The sequence below is a fragment of the Tinamus guttatus genome, unplaced genomic scaffold (assembly GCF_059628265.1).
Source record: "Tinamus guttatus ecotype Peru unplaced genomic scaffold, ASM5962826v1 Tinamus_guttatus_pri_ptg000138l, whole genome shotgun sequence".
NCBI lineage: Eukaryota > Metazoa > Chordata > Aves > Tinamiformes > Tinamidae > Tinamus > Tinamus guttatus.
Window position 1 is genome coordinate 1,643,121 of NW_028288672.1, and position 21,659 is coordinate 1,664,779.

The following is a 21,659-nucleotide window of genomic DNA, read 5'->3' on the forward strand; positions in this document are numbered from 1 at the left end:
AAACATTAGTTTTCTGTTTAGCTCTCTAGACTTTTAGGCCCGGAGTCTAGTGCTTTTAATTTCATTCAAACTATTTAACCTCAGTCAGATTTGTTAAATTCTTTTCCAAGTGGCTTAGGTTTTCGTATGACATTCCTGTGAACATTTGAATAGTTTCCACCATTTCAGTTATCATTTAATCAGCTACACTTACATTTCTACTACTTAAGTAAATCACAATTAGAAGAACTAATACTGCATTTTGTTTCAAGTATTTTAAAAGACAACTTCTAGTACTGTTAGTACTAGCAGTACAACGATCACTAGTACAACAATCAGTACTTCTCTCTCTCAGGATTAACAAAGAAGCACATTCTGCAGCAATAAAACAACTTGTTCTAGTCTAGGTGTAGCTGAAACTAGACAAGTTTGCAGCAGCTTATTGGGAAACATGTTTAAATGGTTGCTAGTTAATTATTATCTCAGTTTTTTTCTACAATATATTTTAACTGTGAATATAACCTTGACCTTTGTAAGGAGATGTTTAAGCTCTCCAAAGGAGTAGCGAGGTAGGAAGATGAAGAAGCAGTGAAGCAGGAGTGCTGGGAAATGAGAAACCTCCCCAGAACTCCCAGGACGCTGGAAAGGAGCATCTTGGCTCTTCTGTTTTAAGACACTCTTCAGTGTAGCTCCTGTGGAAAGTTGAAATGATTGTATTTTGTAGCCTCCGATTTACCTTTTCTGCCTCGTATGGATATTTAATTGAATAGTCATGCTTTTTGTCAAAGCTTTTCCGGGGAGTACATGAGAACTCTAGTCACTATTTTAAAAAGTAAATCTTACTGTTTTATTTGTAACGATAAGATCCTTTTTTGAAAGGTATGAGTTCTTAAGCCTACATTGTTTTGGTATCAGCTTGGTTGAGAATTAATTATATGTTTAGATTAGATCTTTATAATTTGCAGGCCTGAAAAGGCCTTGAAATTCAGAGATGCAGTCATTTTAAACCTGAATAAACACATGAGGGACCAAAAGCGCAAAGTTACCATTGGTTTGTATGTAAGCTGTGATCCTTCTGTAGGAGTTACAGGAGCATCCCAAACTCCAGTTCAGGCACTGACTTCTTTGGGAAAAGAACGACTTCTAAAGAAAGGCTGTAAGTGTTCGTGAAATCATGGCGGTAAGTTATTGAAGGGGCAGATTTTGTGTTGTTTTTCACTCGTTGAACTTCTTTTTCACCTGAATATTGTTTTTAATATAGGTTCTTGGTGATTGCAAAAGCTCTGTTTCCTTCCATCCCTTCTCAGATTTGTAATACATAGAAAGCTCCCTTATTTTCATTGCATATTTCAGTGCACATCCTCTCAGAAGGTAATAAAAGCGCAAGCACCATTATCACTGGGCATTTTCACAGTTAAGTTTGTGCTGAAACAAGTCCTGCAGCAGGAGACAACACCCAACAACACACTGATTTGACAAACCAGGATAGTGATATTAGCTTAAAATCGAGTGAATTTCAAGACAACTTAAGAAGTAACATTTTTGTTTTCTTCATAGAGATACTTATATAGAGAGAGAAAATTCTTTATGCACCACCAAAATCCTAAGGATCTCGGAACTTGTTTCTTATAGAAGTCGGCAGTAATAAGGTAACTTGTATACTATGCAGCAAGATATCTCAAGTATTAAAGGTAGGAGGGGGAAGAAGCTGAAATCTGTGACACCTCCGAAATATTTCAAGTTTTGTAATTTATATTTTGCAAATATATTTATATTATATAAAGTATCTATTGAGATCTACATTATCCTCCAGGAACTTGTGGATAACGGTTCCTACACCCCAGACTCCCATCTTGGATCTTTGCATTTGGCCTACCTCCCTCCTGGCCAGTCAAAAGGGAATTAACTTGTTTGATTTCAGAGTTTAGCTGGTGATCATTTACTAGGAATGCACATGACTTTTCCCACCCAAGATTAGCTTCTGAATTGCCAAAGAACAGAAATCTCAGTCTAGAATACAGTCTAATTCCAGCATAAGGATGTGATTAATCTAATTAAGTGTAAATATAGAGAACCACCACAAAGTAGCTTTGTACCCCTTTGTTAGGATCTGTCCTTTAAAAGGAACATTTTTTTTTTCTCTATCATAATACAGAGCTGACAATAAGATACTGAAATGTAGATATCTCCAAATCCAGGAAAATAGAGTTAGCAAACAGCATTTTCTGATTCCAGATTATTCAGATTTTATAAGATGCTTATAATATAAGATTTCTTGATTCAAATGGTCAATTTTAAAGGAAAGGGCTGGATATATTTCCAAAAGTGCTTTTACCTTAGATTTGACATAAGTGGACACAAACCAAGCGTTGGTACGGGTTGGTGGATGCAAACCAAGGCCAGTCGCAGCTAAAATAAAGTAGGATTTGTGAAAGACAGAGAGATTTACTGTTTCAGGAAAAACACCAAACATCCTTGCTGTTATAAAAGTCTGAAGTGAACATCCAGAAGTAATTGGAATTGATAAACTAAGCAGAAGAGCTGATATGGGAGTCGGATACACACACAAAAAAATCATTTATTTAAAAATAGAAATCATCCACATCTAAAGCAAAAACGAAGAAAAGCTTCACTGTGGTTTTCTAATGTCACATCAGGAATTTTTGAAAGCATTATTTTAATCTTCTGTGCCCTGTGTTAACCAGGTAGTGATGAATTTCATTTCAGTCATGGAGACTAATTATGTAACCAACTACTCGAGACAGCTGTGGCTAAGCACTTGTGAGGATAAACTTGGTCAGAGGTTTTGTGCTTCTGCAAACAGCAAATGAAGTCACTTGCACAACAAAGACTGAAGACCCTCTGAGGGGGTAAGGGGAGGTTTTAAGAATGAAGACAGGTGCAAAGTGAGGAAGGTGGCAGTAGACCTCTGTGCAAGTCTACTTTTACATTTTAATACATATGAAAAAGACTTCTCAAATACCAGGGAACAGAAGAGAAGCTATGTGTAACTTCTTGCTCAAAACCTCTAAATGAATGTATGCTTTGCAGAACAAAATGAAATTTAAAAGTACTCCCCCCATTCCCTCCACACACACTTGCTTTGATGTAACACACAGCAAACAAGTGCTTAAACTTCCTATTACCTTTTAACCACCTTTTCCAAAATTCCATAGAATTATGGACAGAAGTTTTAGAACAGTTTTCCCTCAGCACGCGGTGAGGCAGCAGTCTCAGTCTTGCTTACTTAAATGTGTACTCTGTTGTACCTATAGGATCTGTGAAATGAGAAAGGGATCGACCTTTCTAAAGCTCTCTAAATGCCAGGAGTGGCATTTTGCAGTTAGGTTGCATTGAGTCGCTGCTTTGAAGGAAACAGATGGTGTGGGAAAGAACCTGGGAGATACCTTCTCACTTTTCTCTGCATTAACAGGTAAATATTTACATGCATATGACCCAGTGGAGCAAATCTCCATTTCCTCCTCCACAAAATTCTCTTGAGAGACACCTCTAGCAGCTACTTAGGGAAGGTTGTAAGGTAAAAGTCTGGTATTTTCCCTGGCTCCGAACACTATTTCTTGGAGACTTCAAGAACTGCAAGTTGGACCTTGATCTTCTTGATGAGATACTGATTTGTTTAATTCTGTTTTGAAACTCATTTAGCATCCAAAATACCCAAGTTCCACAACTTTTTGATGCAATATAAAATTATTTTATTTAGTTTTCCATCTGCCTACTAATTTAGATGATGTCACAAATCTTCTGCTACAAAACTGACTCTTCATCTTCTTTGGGCCTTTCCTGGTAATATATGTGTGTCCTACTCAGGTGTTAGCCATGTATTTACAGGTACAAACCTTGCTTGTAAGAAATTAAGTCAAACTTCAAATGACAATACATGATAATACTCACCATTTGATGACCTTTGGGAAGTTTAAAAGACACCCTAAAGTAAATCTCACTTTACAGCACTATTAAACATATTAAGTGCATTTTCTTCATACTGTATTGTGTTTGACTCATAGATGTAGCAACTTACAGATAAATGGTACTGTATATTTTTGTGTTAATTGGGCACTCAATTATTTGAATGATAGTTATGTCTGCTCTTAATAAGAAAAGCTGTATTTAAGCCGGAGTTGTTTGCAGTCAGTCGACATAAAAGGATTTTTTTTTCTTAAAAAAAAAAAAGTATTTTAAAGTCCCTTGGTACTTTCCAAGGCAGTTCTGAGAGGATGTCTTTTACCTACATGTCATTAAGTTGGGGCTTCCTCCAACCTTCCCTTGCCCCCCTCCTCCAGAAGCCAGAAAAGTTTGTAATAAAATCTGTACTTGTAAAAGGTGTAGGAGACTCACTTAGTACCCTGTTATATCTATGGGGACATAAACCCCACATTTTATTTCTTCTGTATCAATCTACATTAAAGAGTACTAATCTACAGTAAAGAAAATAAGCTGCACGTTTCCTGTGGAAACTCTGCCCACAAACCTTCGTTGAGCTAAAGAAAGACCAAGGCTCAGAACGTTCATTTTAAAGGAAAGGAGAGGTAGCTTTCGGTTTCTCTTCCACGGAAGGTGTGTGGGAAGAGAGCAGCCTCTGAGGGAAAACGGCAGCAACGCTTGTCCGAGCGCGGGGGGCGCCCTTCCTCCTTGCGGAGGGGGCTGCTCCCGCACTGAGCCGAGCAGCTTTCACACCTCTAACCAAGACCTTTTCAAGAACCCTGCAAGCAGAGCAAGATGCAAGGGGTCCTCCAACTTGAGAAACTGCCCAGAGCTGCAGTACATCTGGTTTTTGTCATCTTGGTCACATTTTCCTTTCCTCTACCCCAAGCAACTGCACTGGACGCTGGAGATCGCTCCTGTTTACCCTGGTAGCTCTGCCCAGGCGGAGCAGAGCACAGCTTAGCACTAGCCCTGCCGAAAGCTCAGCCAGTACCTGGAGGTGTGTGAAGGACCCCCTCAGCTAACTGTGCCCAGCGCTTGGTGAGATGAAGCTCTTTGTGCACTAGAGCACCAAATGTCTGCATATTACGTGCCACTTGAGGCCTCAGCTTGAGGTGCAAAGGTTGCACACATAGTATATCTTGGTTTTCTCTAGGTAGCAGAAAAAGCTTGCTGCAGAAGGGGCTCAGGCCACCATCACTTTCAAAGGCTGGAATAACCATATGTGCAAGTTTAGTAGATCTTCTTCACTGGGGCAGGGTATATTTGAGTTTATGTACTTCATTTACAGATTCCATTGCAGGGGATGAACTGAAAAGTTACTTATTTTTGCTTAATACACAAGAGCCTACATCCTTACCAGATTTTTCTCCTTTGCATTCTTCCAAATTATCAGGTATTTGCACATGTACTTCCTTCTGCACCATGTAAACCATTTGATGTTCAAATTGGCTCTGGAGGAAGTTCATTTTTCTTCCAGAGAGAAATCAAATAGATAATAGTTCAGTAATTTCAGGAGAAGCAGGAGACTGGAGTAACCAGTTGGGCAGGGGGCCGTTGCCAGCCGTGAGCGTGAGGAAGCGGCGCAGCCGCCACCCAGCACGGGGCAGGCTCCACCCCGCCAGATCCCTCCTTCTGATACACAAACTGGAGCCTAAAAACAAAAACATGACCCTAAAAACTGAGACGCAGGTACAGGAAAAGTAGGTCCCTGAATGAAATATGCTTTAAGACAGGATACATATATATATACACACACATATGTATATATATATACACACACACACACACACATACACCACACAATCAGATTTTTTTTTCTCCACTCTTGAGGCTTCAGTCAAGTAAGGAATATTTTTCTGCCACACTTATTTCAAAAACACTTTTTTTTTTTTTTTTTAAACTATCGGAGTTCCTGTCAAATTACAACTGCTTTTAACTGAAATTCTAATGCCTTTTCTTGGTATACACCTTAAATTCTTCTACTCAGCAAACTAGATGGACAACCTCAACAGAAAATTATCTTTCTTTTCTGTAAAATCCAAGTCGCACTTATTCATACAGTGTTGTAATAAATACAGACATCCTTTACTACTCAAATCTGTTATGAAACAGTGCTTGCCAAGATATACAACTGCTTTTCAACTTAATTGTTCACTTTAATTAGTTTGGTAGCCTACAGGGCACAATTAGGTATTGTGATGAGGCTACAATAAATATGGCTTTGCTGTGATGCTAACATAATTAGAAGTTTCACACAGGCAATCTGACAACTGAGGGGGGTCACAATCCTGCAGATATGTTAAATGATACATCTTTGCACACAGAGATTACATATCTAATCACAGCAGTAGCACAAACCAGTTCCATTATACATCTTATATAGGACAATTAGGACATAGCCATGCTGCATTATGAAACAGCTACCAGAATGAAGTACATGGGTTTTATTTAATAGTGTTAAAGTTGTATTCTCAAATCAAATTTAGCTAACAATGTAGCTCAGTATTTAAGTACATACTGCCTAGGAATGTGTTGCAATATATATGTAAAAACCAGAGGTAAATGCCAATCAATACCAACATTATTTTCCATACCTTTTCACAGAAGCTGAACTGTGGCCCTAGAATGACAATTTGCAGTTGTCTTATTCACTCATTGGGAAAATTACATCAAAAAGACTTACTTAAAATTCACAGTCAGGACAATGAGGGAAGCTTTTCTAACAGTACTAATTTTGGTTTTAAGTTTAAAGTAAAAGGAGGTAGTGTAGTAAGGTTCAACCCGATTTTACTGATGCCAGATATATTTGCCAGTGGCTTGTGGGTTGTTTTGTAATGTAATATTTGAAGAGGATTTGTTTCCATCAGTATGTGTGTGTATGAAAACATCATCTGGTCTCCTGGTTTAACATCTTCTCTTTTGTCATACCTGCAAAGAATACAGAAAGCTTATTTACATTGCTCTCTCTACATATTAAATGTCTGTATTACCACAAGGCCATGTAGTATCCAAGATGAAATACAAAAGTTAACATTCTCAGGTATATCACATGATTAAATTAAACCTGAGAGTTTGCAGTCATTCTAAGCAAGTCTTTCTGTTGCAACTGTGAATAAAAAAAAAAAAAAAAAAAAAAAAAACAGGACAGCCAAAATGCTTCCTATCTTATCCTTTATTTTGGCCCTATAGAGAAGAATTCTTTACAGCAAAGCCTAACATTGTAGAAAACTGGACTCATTAACTTCTAATTCTATGAATCTTGAGGTTTAGGTGAGGTTTGTTTGTTTGTTTTAATTTCAAATAAATTTCTGGGGCACTTGAGTAGAAACTTTTCTCTTCTGATAGTATAATGTTACATTAGGATCCTGAGAGAATAGCGTGAAAAGGACTTTCCTGGATACTCTACAGAAAAAAAAAAAAATCTAGCAATTACAGCATTAACCTGGCTCCTGTTACTTGTGAATTCAGTTGCCTGATACATGCAAACTTTATGTTTGGGCAGGGCCCTTTGGGTCAGCCTTTATAAACATAGGCACCTAAACATAAACAAGAATATAAAAGTGAACGCTCGCACACACTTGCACGTGTGTGTGTGTGTGTGTGTGTGTACACATGCTTTGTTATAAATAAAAGCAATTGTCAAGTTCTAAAACCATTTAACTTGTACTCTTTGAGTATGTAGAAGGAGGAAAACATTTTAGCCTCACAAGGCACTTTTGTCAGCTTAGCCATAGAGGTTAATTTACAGGATCACACAATTACTCATATAAATAGATTGTCTTTTATATCACAGAAAGCAACTCGAGCATTTGGATGGCGTACGGAAGATCTAGGTGCAAGTTCAGTCAATCTCCGTTTGATCTGGGCTTAGAACTGGAAGTTCCTCATCTCCAAGGGCTGTGTGGACCTTTCTGCTTTACAAAATTTGAAGTAGATCTCTCACTTACACAGACACTGCTCTAGTTCACAGCTGTTTTTTACTCGCTCAGGGAATAGAAGCAGGTGGAATTAATAGCCCAAGGAGCTGCTTACATAGGCAGTCTATTATGTTAGGTAGCAACTTCTGCAAGGAAGAATAGGATTAAATCCATCCCAAAACGCTCTACAAACCATCATTTAATTTATTTCCAAGATGTAGGTTAAAATCTTTGTTCTTTATCCTTAGCAAAGTATTCTATGCTGACAGCAAGTAACATTCTAGAAGACAGAGGTTAAGGTGGAAGTTACTTGCTGTTAGTTTTGTGTAGGACAGGACTGTCCTGGGCACCTAACTACACAGTATTCATCCCATATATCCCAAGTGAAGAACAGTATCCAATTCTTCAGCCTTTGTGCTGCCATCCCTTACAAACTATTTCCACCAGCTTTTTTATCTCCTATTCCTAGGCACTTCATTCCTCCCACACATTTCACAAGTAACTTACTCAAGGCTGCAGCCTTTGTTACATGCACGGACACAGATGGGGAAGTGCTGCAATCAAATACCCTAAATACTCCTAGAGCTACACAGAACCAAATTCCAAAATTACAGTTCCCTCCCCCCTGCCCCCCACATGTATTTTTGAATTTTTGGCCTCTAGTGTTTCTGAACTCCTCTGCGAAAAAATGGAAGCGATCTTAATTTCTGCTATCTAAGGTAATGTTGTAAAGATAAAATCATTAACATTTAAGATACTACCAAGTATGATAAAATAAAGACTTGTGTATACTGTTAACTAAAATTTTGGAGGTGTCAAAAGGAAACAGACCCGAGAGTGACAGAATCTGAAGCGTCAGTAAATACACCACACAATACAGAATTAGATCTTGCACATTAATTCTGCCTTCTACTAAAATTTCACACTAACTTTATCTGCTTATTTCCAGAAAGATCACACTATCACTTAAGAGGGCACATGTACCCTGACTGGCAGAAGGAACAGCATATTTAGTAACAACTTTACCAGTAAACTCGAAATTTCACGTTGTGCTCATCAGCAAACAAAGGGCCTTTCATCTGGTTGCAAGCATTTCTGAGTTTTATTATTTTTAAATACTTCAAGCTTACACAGCATATTTATTCCTGGTTCTGAGAGACTGCACTAATTGAAGATAAGACCATAACACCTGTCCATGCTAAAGCCCACATAAACAAGCCTTCTTTCCACCACTCTTGGAAAAACAAACAAACAAAAAAAAACAGTGGATCACCTGAATTTTTCTTGAGGCAAATAGATCTAATCTGTACACAGTGAAAGCTGGTAACTTTTAAGGCACTTCTACTTATGGCTTGTAGCTATTCAGATAAGTAATTGTTCTTCATAGCCACTCCATCCATAAATCTTTTTTTCATCTGGTATATACAGTCTGGAAAGATGGTAGATTTTTTTGTCCATCTGAAAGGCTGTCACTCCTACATATAAGAAGACAGAGAGCTGCGGCCACCACACTTTGGGGCACTGCGCTGACAGACAACGTGACACTCCTGTGTGACACTCAGTTGCTGATTTTGCATGACCCTTTTTTTTATATTAAACTTTATGATGAATCAGCCCTCCTTTAAGGCATTTTTTGTGATGAGTCTGATAAAAGTGAGAGAGAAAAACTGCCCTTCAGCTGCAACAGTATGAAAGGTCCATCAGTGACAGAAATATTACTCATCTGATTTCCAATCCCACTGCACTGCAATCTTGCAAGCAAAAATCACTTGCAATAAAAAGAAAATATAAATAAAAACACATTGAATTAAAATTTAGAGAATTAGTAAACACATTGTACTGAATTTAGAGAATATGGAAATTATGGCTAAAACTGCAACATTTTAGCTAACATGTCTGTTTTATAATATGCACACTAGCAGTTTGAGGTTTCTTCTTAACTGTTCATTAGTTAGGAAGAACTAACTCCAGATTGAGTATACAAAAATCAATTTAAAAATAAACATTGCAGTGGTAACTGTGAGGGAAATCACAGTTTAAAACTATCAGTACCATCAAGATAATACAAAAAAGCACAGTAATAAAATAAGGCATATCAACCTAGACAGTGCCTGCAGATTCCCCAAAAGCCTACTTTTTCTTCTTCCTCCTCAAATCATTGCCATAACTAAACTGTGTTTATTCACCTGTTAAACAAGAGGATAACTAGAGAAAAAACTCCATACTCAGAAAGCATCTTAAGTTGAAACCAGAATCAGCTTGTACTGCTTTTGTGCACAAATTAATCAAGGTACTTTGTACCTTTATTCTGAATCATTTCATTAAGATTGTATTTTAAATGAAAAAAGTAGATTTTGGTTGAAGTGCTAAGAATCGAAAGTGTGTCTCATTTTTTGGTCTGCATCCTAAAAAGCAGGCAATACCAGAAATGTCTCCTACTTGTCATTTAAATATTCTGATTCTTACAACTACTTGTTTATCACTGCTACTTACAGTGCTCGTCTATAGCTCATTTTTTTGTACCACATGATGTTGCAGGAAAACTACCGGAGATTTAATTAGCTTATAATATTTTTTGCATTGTTCCTTATGACTACAAAGAACCCATGATACTTAGACCAAAAAGAACCAAAACAGTTAAAAAAAAATACTGCAGTTTTCCAGTTTTACATTGGTAGCACTGCAGACATCATCAAAGCTGCCTAGAGATTCACATTGTCCTTGACCTAGCTTAGTAAGTGTGCTGCAACAGAAACTATATTCATCACATTTGCCATTGTATAAATACCAAAAAACAAAACAAAACAAACAAACAAAAAGCAGGCACCTATCTTTAAATCTTTAAATCAAAATCCCTTGTTCATAACATACCTCCAGTCTGAATTGATTTCTAGAAATCGAGAAACTCCTGTTTGTGCAGCAGCCACATCAATATGAACAGAAACCTCTGCATAAACAAACAGAATACAGTATAAAAAAATCTTGAAAGAACACTCTGTTTAGTAAGTTAGCAAAATAGTAATGGAAAGAATGCACAAAAACAGTAAGAAGAAACGATGTCCAATATGTGTAGGGAAAAAGATATATTAGCAGGAAAAAAAATACAATTAAAATGAGATGAGAATAAATCATACCAGCTTTACACACCTGTTGTTGAGGGCACCAACTCATGTAACTTCTGAATTGCTACTCCTCCAGGGTAATTGAAATACGAAACATATAAAGATGTTCCTGAATAAGCTGCATTAACTATAAGATGTATTATAACGAAGAGAGACCCAAGTTTGTATAGCCAGGATTTCCGGGAGTTGTTTAGACTAGGAAGAAGGGGAAAAAAAAAAAAAAAAAGAAGAAGAAATAATTGTTCATTTTCCCTCATATTTCAACTGGTCACTGGTTATTTTAATAGAACTTTTGTGGAAGAACTCCCTTGTAAGATAACAAAGATAAATGCAAACTTTATACAGCAGTTGTTTATAAGGAATGCACATTTATTATCCATTTCTAAAGACTAACTTCAGTGACAAATATTTAAGATTTGAATAAATATTCTCATTAATAAGTTAAATATTTCTGTGTTTGTAACCATTAGCTATAAATGTACTCTCTTTGAAGTTCAGAATTTAACTTCAATTTGTTTATTCAGTATGACCCAGCTAAAATATTTGATACAAACACCATGTTTTGTGAGCCTCAATTGTATATTAAACTATCTCCTGACAAAAGTTACAGTAATAACATAGTACTACATTGGAATGTGCCTGTCTCCTTGGTGGATAAAATAAACTGCATTGCAACATCATTTGTGACAGAAAATTAGGCCTCTATTCCTGACTCTGTCACAGACTTGCCAAATGACCCTGTCATTTCCCTCACAAGTAGAATTTGCAAAATGAGAATCTCGAGATAATCCTAGTTCCAAAATAATAATAATAATAATAATAAACATAAAAATAGCACATGAAGTTTTACATTATTTTATATTTTCAAGGGAGAAAAAAAAAAAAAAAAAAGCAATTTCAAACTTACATTCGTGAGCAAGTTCTAGCAGCCACTATATTGAAGACTGGGAAAGTATATATGATAAACCGCAGCTCTTTGTGCGGAAGAAACGAATACAAGAAAATAAAACCCAGTGCTGGCCAAAGTAATATGCGAGTCCTCTTTTCTGCAGCACCTAAGGGTACAAATATAATGCTACATCCCAAAGCACGAGGCAAGGCTGAATAGAAATACCACAAGAACGGGGAGGTCTTCAAGATGAAAAGGAGAGTTAAGGACAATTTCATTGCTAACAAGTGTGTAAAGTAAACTATTCTTTACATTAGCCTACGTAGATTTTGCAAATACGCAGTATGTTTTTTTTTTTCTGTATCACATTTTCCCAGGCATTTCATTTTCGTACTTTACTCTGAGAAAGAAAGGGTGCCTGACTACATTCACATCATGCAACAAAGCTACATCAAATAGTGCTAATGGTGGAAATGTGAACAATCAAAGGGGAAAAGAAGGGATTTATATTTGTAGAACAGGAACAAACACGAAGAATAGATCAACAGAGGAAAGTTAAAATTTAGAGAGACTTAAGGAACAGACATCACAAGTTAAAATCATTTCTACTACTCTCATCAATTACTTCATCAACATCATAACTGAATCTCAGGAATTAATTACGTGAAAGGTTTTGTTTAGCTGACATCATTCTATAGCTCCCTTTTTTCCTAAACATTCCAAAGGATACTCCCCAGTTGGAACTCTTGTTTAAAATTGTGTTATACCAGAGCACTTTCCCTTCAGGCCACACAAGTTGCCTCCAAAATATAGAGTCCACAGCAACCGTTAGTCCTAAAACAAATATAGATCTGCATGAATTAAAAAGAAAAGAAATTCAAACACACACATCCAAGCCATATGGCAAACTGGAACACACACCATAAGCCTCGCCCAAAGCCCTGAAGAAGGCTGAACCTATCTCACAACAGAAGTGCAGGGGAGGGTTGCTACACTTTGCACTTCTTGATAGAAAACTTAATTGAAGCATATTACATAGGAAACTCGTTGAGATTTTTCCAACCCCCAAGAGTCATAAACAGTGGCTTAACTAAAGTTTTTTAAAAATATATATATTAGCATGTTGAATGTAATGAATAGTAAGAAACCTGCTTTAAATTCATATGGTACTAAGTGGATTTTTGCCAAAAACAGTGATGCTTCTGGAGAAGTTGATGAGTTAAGTAAAACAAACCTCCAGTGGTTTCCTAGTATCTATTGGGACAGAGTGAAGAAGGATAATGGATGAAGAAGGATAAAAGGCACATGGACAGCAAGAGCAGGAAATCTGTCAATCCTGCTTCTTCCATTCACTTGTATGAAAATTGCTCTGGTATTTTGCAAGTTCACAGGGTGAGAGAATGGGAGTACGGGTGACTCATTTCTGTTGGGCTCCAAGCTCTTATGCTATGAGGAAACTTCCAATGGGCACAGAATGATCTTTCACTGCTTCTGCTGCCCGCACTGGAAGAGGCAGCACACAGCCAGAGTTTATCACCAGACACTTGTCAACAGCGTTTGTAATTAGGGCTGTCTCAGACAGACTGGCACCCTCTCAGAAGCTTAGAATATTTACATGCACGTGCACAAGTCTTTCACAGACAGGTAAAACTAAGGAGATTTTTCAACCTCTCCAGCCATCACCAAAGGCACTAAAATTAATGCATAGATGCCTGAAGAATTTTCTTTAAAACTTTGAGAATTGTCCATAATACTAAACTGTGACTGTCCCCACCATCTTCTTGCTCCATAATCCTTTGTGCCTTGCTGTGTTATATTTTATCCTAGGGTTTAGCTTCTTATCATGAAAATAGATACTGAATATAGTTTATAATGTGCAGGCAACTAGGAATGGAAACTAATGATATTAAGTTGTACTTAGATATCTAAGCCTTTTCAAGGCCAGGACCTAATACTATAAGCATCTAAAATCAAGGGTCTTGGTATCTTTCTACAGTTTTGGGTACACGTACTTCCTCACAAAAAAAAAAAAAAAAAAAAAAAAAAAAAAAAACACTCTTGTAATAATACTACTAAATGGAACTACAGGCAAACAATACGTAAGAGAAGGCAGGCAAATCTTTACTGTAATATATATGGAAAATTCTAAATATTTCAAAAGATTTAAGACTTCAATTGGATTTCATATTCAACTTTGTTTTTTCCCCACAGACAAACACTTACCCAGCCAAAACATTCCAGCGGGAACAGCATGGGAAAGCACCTTTAAAACTGAGACTCTTTTATTCAGTAATGTCACCAGAAGCATGAGGCCTAGGAATATACAGAGCTCTGATCTGAAGACTATAATTGCCAAAGCTGAGAACCAAATGAACAGCCTTAGCTTTTGCTGTATCCAAAATGTCAATGCCAGGAGCACTGCAAAAAAAAAATAAAAATAAAACAAACCATCTGACACACTGAACATCTTCACTGTTTGTTTCCTGCAGGCAAATGCCTCCCTTAATTCATGTTCTTGTTCCTCTGTTTTCATTCCCTTCGCTACCTAATGCTTCCTAGCACGTCTAGTCCAATAATTTTCCCTCTGTGAGAGGAATGTAATTTGGAATAATGTGCAACATTCCATCATTGATGCTTAACTAATTAGGAGAAGTGTAATCACGGAAAGAATTTGAGAGTTCTTCCTGGATAGTTTATTTAATAGCTTTCTAAACAAGACCAAACTTAAGAGTACTAAAAGTTTTTCAAACAAAGATTTGTGATTATTATTGCTCATCGTCAGCTGGTGAGTTTATTCTCTTGGTTGAGTATATCCTGTATTAATGCTAATGGCAACGCATTTGAAGTATAAAAAGAGAGTACAGGCAACTGCTCAGGAAGAAGGAACTATAAATCCGTATGTGTGGTTAGCTGGAAATCTCTACAGATGGAGATTTCTCCCACTTTTTCCACAGTTTAAACCACATGGTAATACTGCTTATATTGTAAAGTGGTCATGATCTTAAGGAAAATGCAAGAGAACAACAAAAATGGATTGTATGTGAAACAGTAGTAGTAAAAAGAAAAACAAACATACAAAACGTGTTTTAATACCTGGAATACCTAATGGTCTGGAAAAAATACCACTACACAAGATTTATCTGACAATTCAGCTGTTTTTTGTTTGTTTTGTTTGTTTTGTTTTGTTTTTAAATTTGACCTAAACAGGTTCCTAACCCAACCTCATGATTTTAATAATGCTTCACTGGAAGTTTTTTAAGTGACTCAACTAAAATCTGTCACATGTGATTAATTTTTCCTCATTATCATCTCTGGGGAAAAACTATATGAGTAGGTTAAGCTTAGTTTTGAGTCTGTATACTTCCAGTATGGGAGGGAGGGAAAATAAAACTCTAGAAAAGGAAGAGGGAATTTGTTCTAGTCTCATGAGAAAACTGTTTTCCGCACAGACTGTATTTTTTTTTTCAATACAGGTGTACCAGCAACTTTTCAACAGATGCATATTTTATGTATCACTTATGTTCTCGAACCCTTGGGTAATCAAATTCATCTGATTAAAAACTATGTATATTCAGATTCAGTAAAAAATATGACTAAAGTCATTTTAGGCACATGCTATAATAAAAACACAACTTAAATTTTCCACCTTAGTTATCACATAACCTAGTCACCAAGTACGTACATTAGTCTGACTATATATTTTCCATATGTTTCAATTATCAATTGGAAAATAATATTGATATGTAGATACTTACCAAAAGGAAGTGCAAACACATTGGGAAGGGTTCGTGTACAGTAGAACATCAAGTGAAACTGAGTAACAGTTATGAGACAGAAGACTGTTGATGCAGTTGCTCCAAACTGCTTTCTAACTTCTTTTTGTAGCTTCCATAATGCATAAATCACACTGAGCCCCAAAGTTCCTCGGACTATTGGAAGAATAAAGTGTGAAATTAAAGTAATATCAGATTGATTGCTGAAGGACAAATGTTTCCATACTGTAATGGAAAAAAGGTACAAAACCCACCTTAAAGTTACCCAAGTTAGGTCTACCTAATTTAATTCTATTTTAAATAGCTCTATACTTTTGCACAAAAGACAATGCTTCTCCACTCAAATAAAACAGTGTAAGTGCTGGGAGAGTATTCTGTGAAGACACTTTTCCAACACTGTTAGACATATATGTTATCTTATGTTATCTTATTTTATCACAGAAGTTTTTTTGTGTTGTGAGTTGGTCCCCAACCGTTTCCCCCACCAAAAATAAGGGGGGGGGTGGGGAGAGCTAAAATTGCCATGTTGGTAGTAACTACACTTCTACAGTTTGCAAAATCCCTCAGTAAGAAAATATCATGTTTTAATACATGTATATCATGTTTTAAACATTGATCCAAACACTGAATGTTACAACGTTACATATTAGGCCAAAAGAAAAAATATCTGTACTCTGACTGGAAAGTTCTCATACCTATTAGCTGGGAGTAGAACTTGGACATTTGTAATACTGAAAGTACATATATAGCTGGGCTGGAAAGAGCAGCAATAAAAATCGGTCCAAGGAACGTTCTTGGGACAACTCCTGGAAATTCATGATGATCATACTGCAAAAAGGAAAATTTCAGTAAGATAGGCAAACAAAAAACGAAGGAAAATTGGGACAAATCATATTCCTATTGCCATGCTCTTGTACATGAATAATACACAAATGATACATGCAATCCTCAACAGAGTACTAGAAGAAACAACTTACCTTATCCAAGTCTAGACGATGGTACACAACGTCATGAATCGCTTGCAGGTTAAAGCTTTCTTCCACTTTTGTAAAGGGGCAGACAGTTAAATGTACAAAGGCCACAACAATAATGAGCAGCAGCCATGGGAATGACCACCTCCTAGAGCTCCTCTTCTGAGGCATCCTGAGTTTGAAATTCACAAAGATTCTGTCAGCTCTGGAGATTAAAAGAAAAAGGAAACCCACTAGCATCACAGCACAATGTGTACAAGCAGAAAAGATAAATAAGCTTGATTCGTAAGCAAAGTCAAGACTGTAAAAGAAGGATAAACAATGAATAGTGAAAGAAATAATTTCAAATCAAATAATCAAAAATCAAGTAATCAAAATGCCTTTTTCTTAAAAAAAAAAGTGAGAGACTAACATCCCTGTGACAAGACAGAAGCTATGAACCTACTTAAGAAAGTATTTCCAGCACCAGGCCGGTACCACGATCAGTGCTGAGAGCACCATCTCATTTAGGTCTGCTTCATGGGAGCATGGGCTTTGTAATTTGCTCTCATTTTAATCCTTCCCTGGATTTGTACATGATCTTTAGAACTTACTCTCTTTTCTCTAGGACTCTGAAATTAGTAGGAGAGGAAGCGTGAGGGTGAGAGATGGTTCAGGATAACAAACAGATGCTCTGAACTTGTGAGCTCCCGAGTCTGCAGGGGCCACGTCTGGACTCAGCAGGTAACGAAGACGCCCTGGCCCGCGCAGCACAGGCCATCGCATCATTCCTGTGTGACTGAGCACCAAACCCAAACACAACCCCTCATGCTCCGCTTGGAAGGAAGGGCCATCCATGCCTAGCACTCAGCTTCACAATGCTGCACTGAACCATCTTACTGTATTATTTAGATGTTGTCACGAATACAAAAAACATTGATATTTTAACAGCTTGTCCTTTTAAGCTTCAAATGATGTACTAGTAAAGGGACCATCCTTTTGCATGAAAATTTGTAGGTAATCTAGTTCATGTTTTTTAATTTTTCTAAGTTTTTTTTCTAACTTTACAGTTTAGTAGAATACAGGATATTTCAAATACTGTTATTCTTGTTCTGTTCTCACAGAAACATTCGTAACAATAGCACCTATATAAGGTACAACTGGGATTTTGGATAGAGACGTTTTTTCCTATGCTTTGGTCTAAGCATGTCCATCAAACAGATGCAAGACAGTTGGCAGATTTATCAGGATCACTTGCAAACTGTTCCCTAGAGTTTCTTTTTCCCCTAATGGATAGATTTATCCTGCTCAATACTAAAAATAAGGCAGATAAAGAGCTTTTTTTCCACTGGTAACATACATACACACATTTTGGGATTTATTCACTGTACATTGCATATATCCACATAATACAGTATATATTACACTGTTAACATTTCTTTTTTCTCATAACTGTTACAGACCATAACTAAAGCTTTAGACCAAGCCAGCAAATTCTGCAGTCACTCTTTATGATTTTTGGCTTGTTCTGCAGCATTAAGAGTCTAAATAAATACCCCCATGAAGTGGGAATAAGTCTTTTTAAACTGTGCCTAGTATTACTTCTTTAAGAGGATGGATAAAAATGGGTTATGCTACAACTGCTTTTTCCACAGCAGTAGTAAATGAAGTTTTGGACCATCATCAGTGCAACTCTGAGAAGTGCTTGGCATGAGTTAAGTCTCTGCACAGTGCAATTTATCTCGTACAAAACCTTGCCTCCAGCAAGCTCTCTTACTGAATTCTTCCAATAAATAAAAAAGCATCTTACATTTCTGGCCAAATTTGCTTGAGAGAAAAATGGACAGTGAAGAATCCATCTACACCAGGTTACACAGCAACAGAGCCACCCAGAGGGCCCGAGTTTCACATGAAATAGGGGGTAGAACCCAATAGCGGGTAGCATAGTGGGCAGGTCAGGCACTCCTCAGTCAGGAGCCTCTGCTTCCCAAAATTTCAAGCATTTTAGGACCTTTGCAGAAGGGCTCAAGTCCTAAAAGCTATTTTTCTCAATCCTAATAGAAAGATATTACCCTCACCTGTAAACACTGCATTGATAATACTCTGGCCAGTCTATGATACCAAATATTCTTACCTCTTTAATTATCTCCACATATACTATTAATCCCTGGTTTTCCAAATTTTCTGAATGACAGTGAACACGGATATCCCATACATAGTTTATCACAAGGATTTTTATCTTGTTGACTTAAATCCTACTTCACGCCTAAAGAAAATGAGCTTGCCAGCAAACTCAGATACTTTGAAGATAATTATATGCATTGTACACACTGCAGTTCCCTAAAGGGAAACACTTTAGAAGATTAAAAGGCAAAGCGCAAAGACAACAACTAAGCCTCTGAGATAAAAACTATAAATTTAAGTATCTTGTCAAATTTCAAGATAATTTGCTTAGTCAAAAATAGATGTTGGCAAACCTCAAGATTCAAGTGGAGTTTTTCAAGACAGTCAGGTAGATATTGAATTTAAAATTTAAAACAAGCTTTCAACATAAAGGCAAAATATCTCTAGCTGAAGGTTAATATTCTCAAAAAAAAAAAAACACCCCCACACACACAGTCTCTCTTGAGAAACGGGGAAACAGACTTTTACTTAATTAAGTTTTTTTTAGTAATGAAGGTGATACGGCTGTCAATTTGATCCATCCTTAACACTCTGACCTCCCTTAGAAGAAACTTCCTCAGGTCCTTACAGCACTGCCACGTGTATTTTTTGTCAGATGTTGACATGGAATCCCAAGATAGGAGAGATTTTCACCACAAACAGTATTTATCACAGTTTTTTTTTTTTTTTTTAAAAAAAAAAGAGAGCTGAAACAGTTTCATTAGAAGTGGCTGATGCCCCCACTTTGTCTGTGGAAGAATCTCAAGAATGTACATTTTATTCATTCCATGAAAGCCTACTAAATATGAATAACTTGCATTTTTTCAGACATGCTCAATATGAATATGTTAGCGTCTGGCAGCCAAACAGCATGTTAAATCAGTCTAGGAAAACTGTATTATGCCTTCTCACATATGAAATGTGGCACAGAGGTCTCTCTATACGCCACCAAGAGAATCTCACAGCTTCTTACCTTGACCTAGCTTGGGTGAAGCTTCCATTTTCGTTTTATTTTTGTTTGTTCTTATAAAATCTGCTTTAAAGGTAATTTCTGGATGAATTTAAAGTCTGTAGTTGTTGGGATGACCTTTTCATCTTTTCCAAGAAAGAAAACGACACTTGCTATTCTCAGGCATGTTTCCAGCTGAGTTTTCTGACTGGTTAAAGGTGGGTGGGAAAACAGAAATTGTCCCAGGGAAGGATATTTGGGACAGCACCAACTGGAGAAGTAGCTGGAAGCTACATAGAAAATATCATCCTTGGAACTGGAGAAGAGAAACGCAGAATTCTCTTAAGTCAAAAAATAGATGTGTGGGAGCTTAGCTGGACTGCTAGGGCAAGCAGCCTCCCAAAGCTCTCCCAGAAGGATGTGTCCGATCTCCCCCTAGTGGCCTTAAGGGACAGGAACCGACCACAACCCGCTGTCACCTGCGGCAGCAGCTCTTGGTGGAAGGAACCACCTGCAGCCACACAGACATTCCCACGTGTCCCTGAATCCTTCTGCCCTGTCCTTCCTCAAAGCCGCAATAAGTGATAGCCACAACGGGCAAAAATGCTGAAGCCACCAAATTACTCAAAACCCTAAGAAACACAAAATTAAGCTTGCTGATAAACAGACTAACTTGCACAGCTTTTCTAATATTTAGGACTATTTTTAATTACCACCTACATTTCCCTCCCAAAGTGCCCATGATGCTCAGTAGTCATTAAACGGATAGTTACATCAGGTATCAGTATCTCAGGGCATGTTAATCATATCTTCTGTATTGCATGCTTTCAGTCCTCAATCTAAACAGAGAGTAACAAAATAGCCCTTGGGAGTTTTTTTTTTTTTCAAGTATATTTTTGAATGCTGCTGACTCCCGTGAATGAATCTCGCTTGTTAAATACTTTTATCATACAGGCTACGGGGACATCACTCCAATTCTACAAGTGTGAAACTGAGTCAAAGAAATAATAACCACTAACAAAAATCAGTAACTAACCCGAGATTGCAATACTGGAAAAAAAATCTGCTGATAATAACTAACGACTGGACAATACACAACTATTACAAGCTATTTTAAAATATTTTCTGCGTAACTTTAAGCGTTAAAAAATAGGCGGCTCCAGGCAGGCTGACAGGTTGGGCACACAACAGCTTATTTGCACCGCTCCTAATGCACGTTATGAGCAGCCCCTTCGGGCCAGGCCCATCACGAAGGATCTTTCCTGGGAGCGGGAGACTACGCGGGAGACATCGAGACTACGCGGCGAGCCCAGAGTCTCCAGCAAAAGGACCGAGGCAGCAGCGCGCAACAGAGAACGGAAAACACGCAGGGAAAACCCATCTAGGCGCCGCCGCGACCGTTACCGACCGTTACCGCCCCGCACTCACCGCCTGCGCGTCCACGTGGCCGCCCCGCAAAGGGCGCCGCCGACGTCACGTGACGCTCCACGGAGAGGGGGCGGCGCCGCACTGCCCCACCCACGTGACAGCGCTCCGGCTCGCCATGTTAGGTGAGGGCAGAGCGCGCCCACACAGCGGAAAGGCTCCGAGTCGGCTGCTGGCTGCCAAATAAAAAATGGCGGCCAACTCTGAAGCCCCCCAGGGACCACCGCCTGCCCACACTTACGATGGCGGCAGACCTCGGGTAGACAAGTACTGCTCCTCCTCCCCAGCCCCCCTCCGCGCACGCGGGAGGCTCCCATTGGCCCGTGGCGTGGCGCGCGCTGATTGGGCCACGTCCCTCCGCTGGGGCCGCTCTGCCAATGAGCGCCTGGAGCCGGGGCGCGCGCAGGGCTGACGCGGAAATCCGAATGGGGCTCGCGGGCCGGCGGCCGCGCCGTTGCTACGGTGGCCGGGGCGGGGCGCCGCGCGGCCGCGGGTAGCGGGCTCGGCCACCGCCGCCTCGGCCGCGCGCGGCCCCGCGCTCCGGCTC

General features: G+C 38.3%; 1 protein-coding gene across 1 annotated transcript; it reads right to left on the reverse strand.

Moving 5' to 3' along the window:
• Positions 1-6,018: 6,018 nt before the first annotated feature.
• ALG12 (ALG12 alpha-1,6-mannosyltransferase) lies at positions 6,019-21,129 on the reverse strand. Its single transcript, XM_010215551.2, has 10 exons — positions 21,116-21,129; positions 16,603-16,801; positions 16,321-16,453; positions 15,608-15,781; positions 14,076-14,270; positions 12,583-12,686; positions 11,871-12,094; positions 10,989-11,158; positions 10,713-10,788; positions 6,019-6,852 (listed from the first exon to the last, which is right to left on the reverse strand). Exons 2-10 carry the CDS (start codon positions 16,765-16,767, stop codon positions 6,621-6,623), a joined length of 1,473 nt encoding a protein of 490 aa, XP_010213853.2. The 5' UTR covers positions 16,768-16,801; positions 21,116-21,129; the 3' UTR covers positions 6,019-6,620.
• Positions 21,130-21,659: the final 530 nt, after the last annotated feature.

What these genes read in the sequence shown, in the direction of transcription:
- ALG12 (XM_010215551.2), bottom strand. Translation starts at nt 16,767, where the DNA reads ATGCCTCAGAAGAGGAGCTCTAGGAGGTGGTCATTCCCATGGCTGCTG. An exon ending in TGTGTTTGCACTTCCTTTTG is followed by an intron (nt 14,271 to 15,607) that starts GTAAGTATCTAC and finishes TTTTTTTTGCAG; the next exon opens with TGCTCCTGGCATTGACATTT. An exon ending in CGCTGGAATGTTTTGGCTGG is followed by an intron (nt 12,687 to 14,075) that starts GTAAGTGTTTGT and finishes TATTTGTTTTAG; the next exon opens with GACTAACGGTTGCTGTGGAC.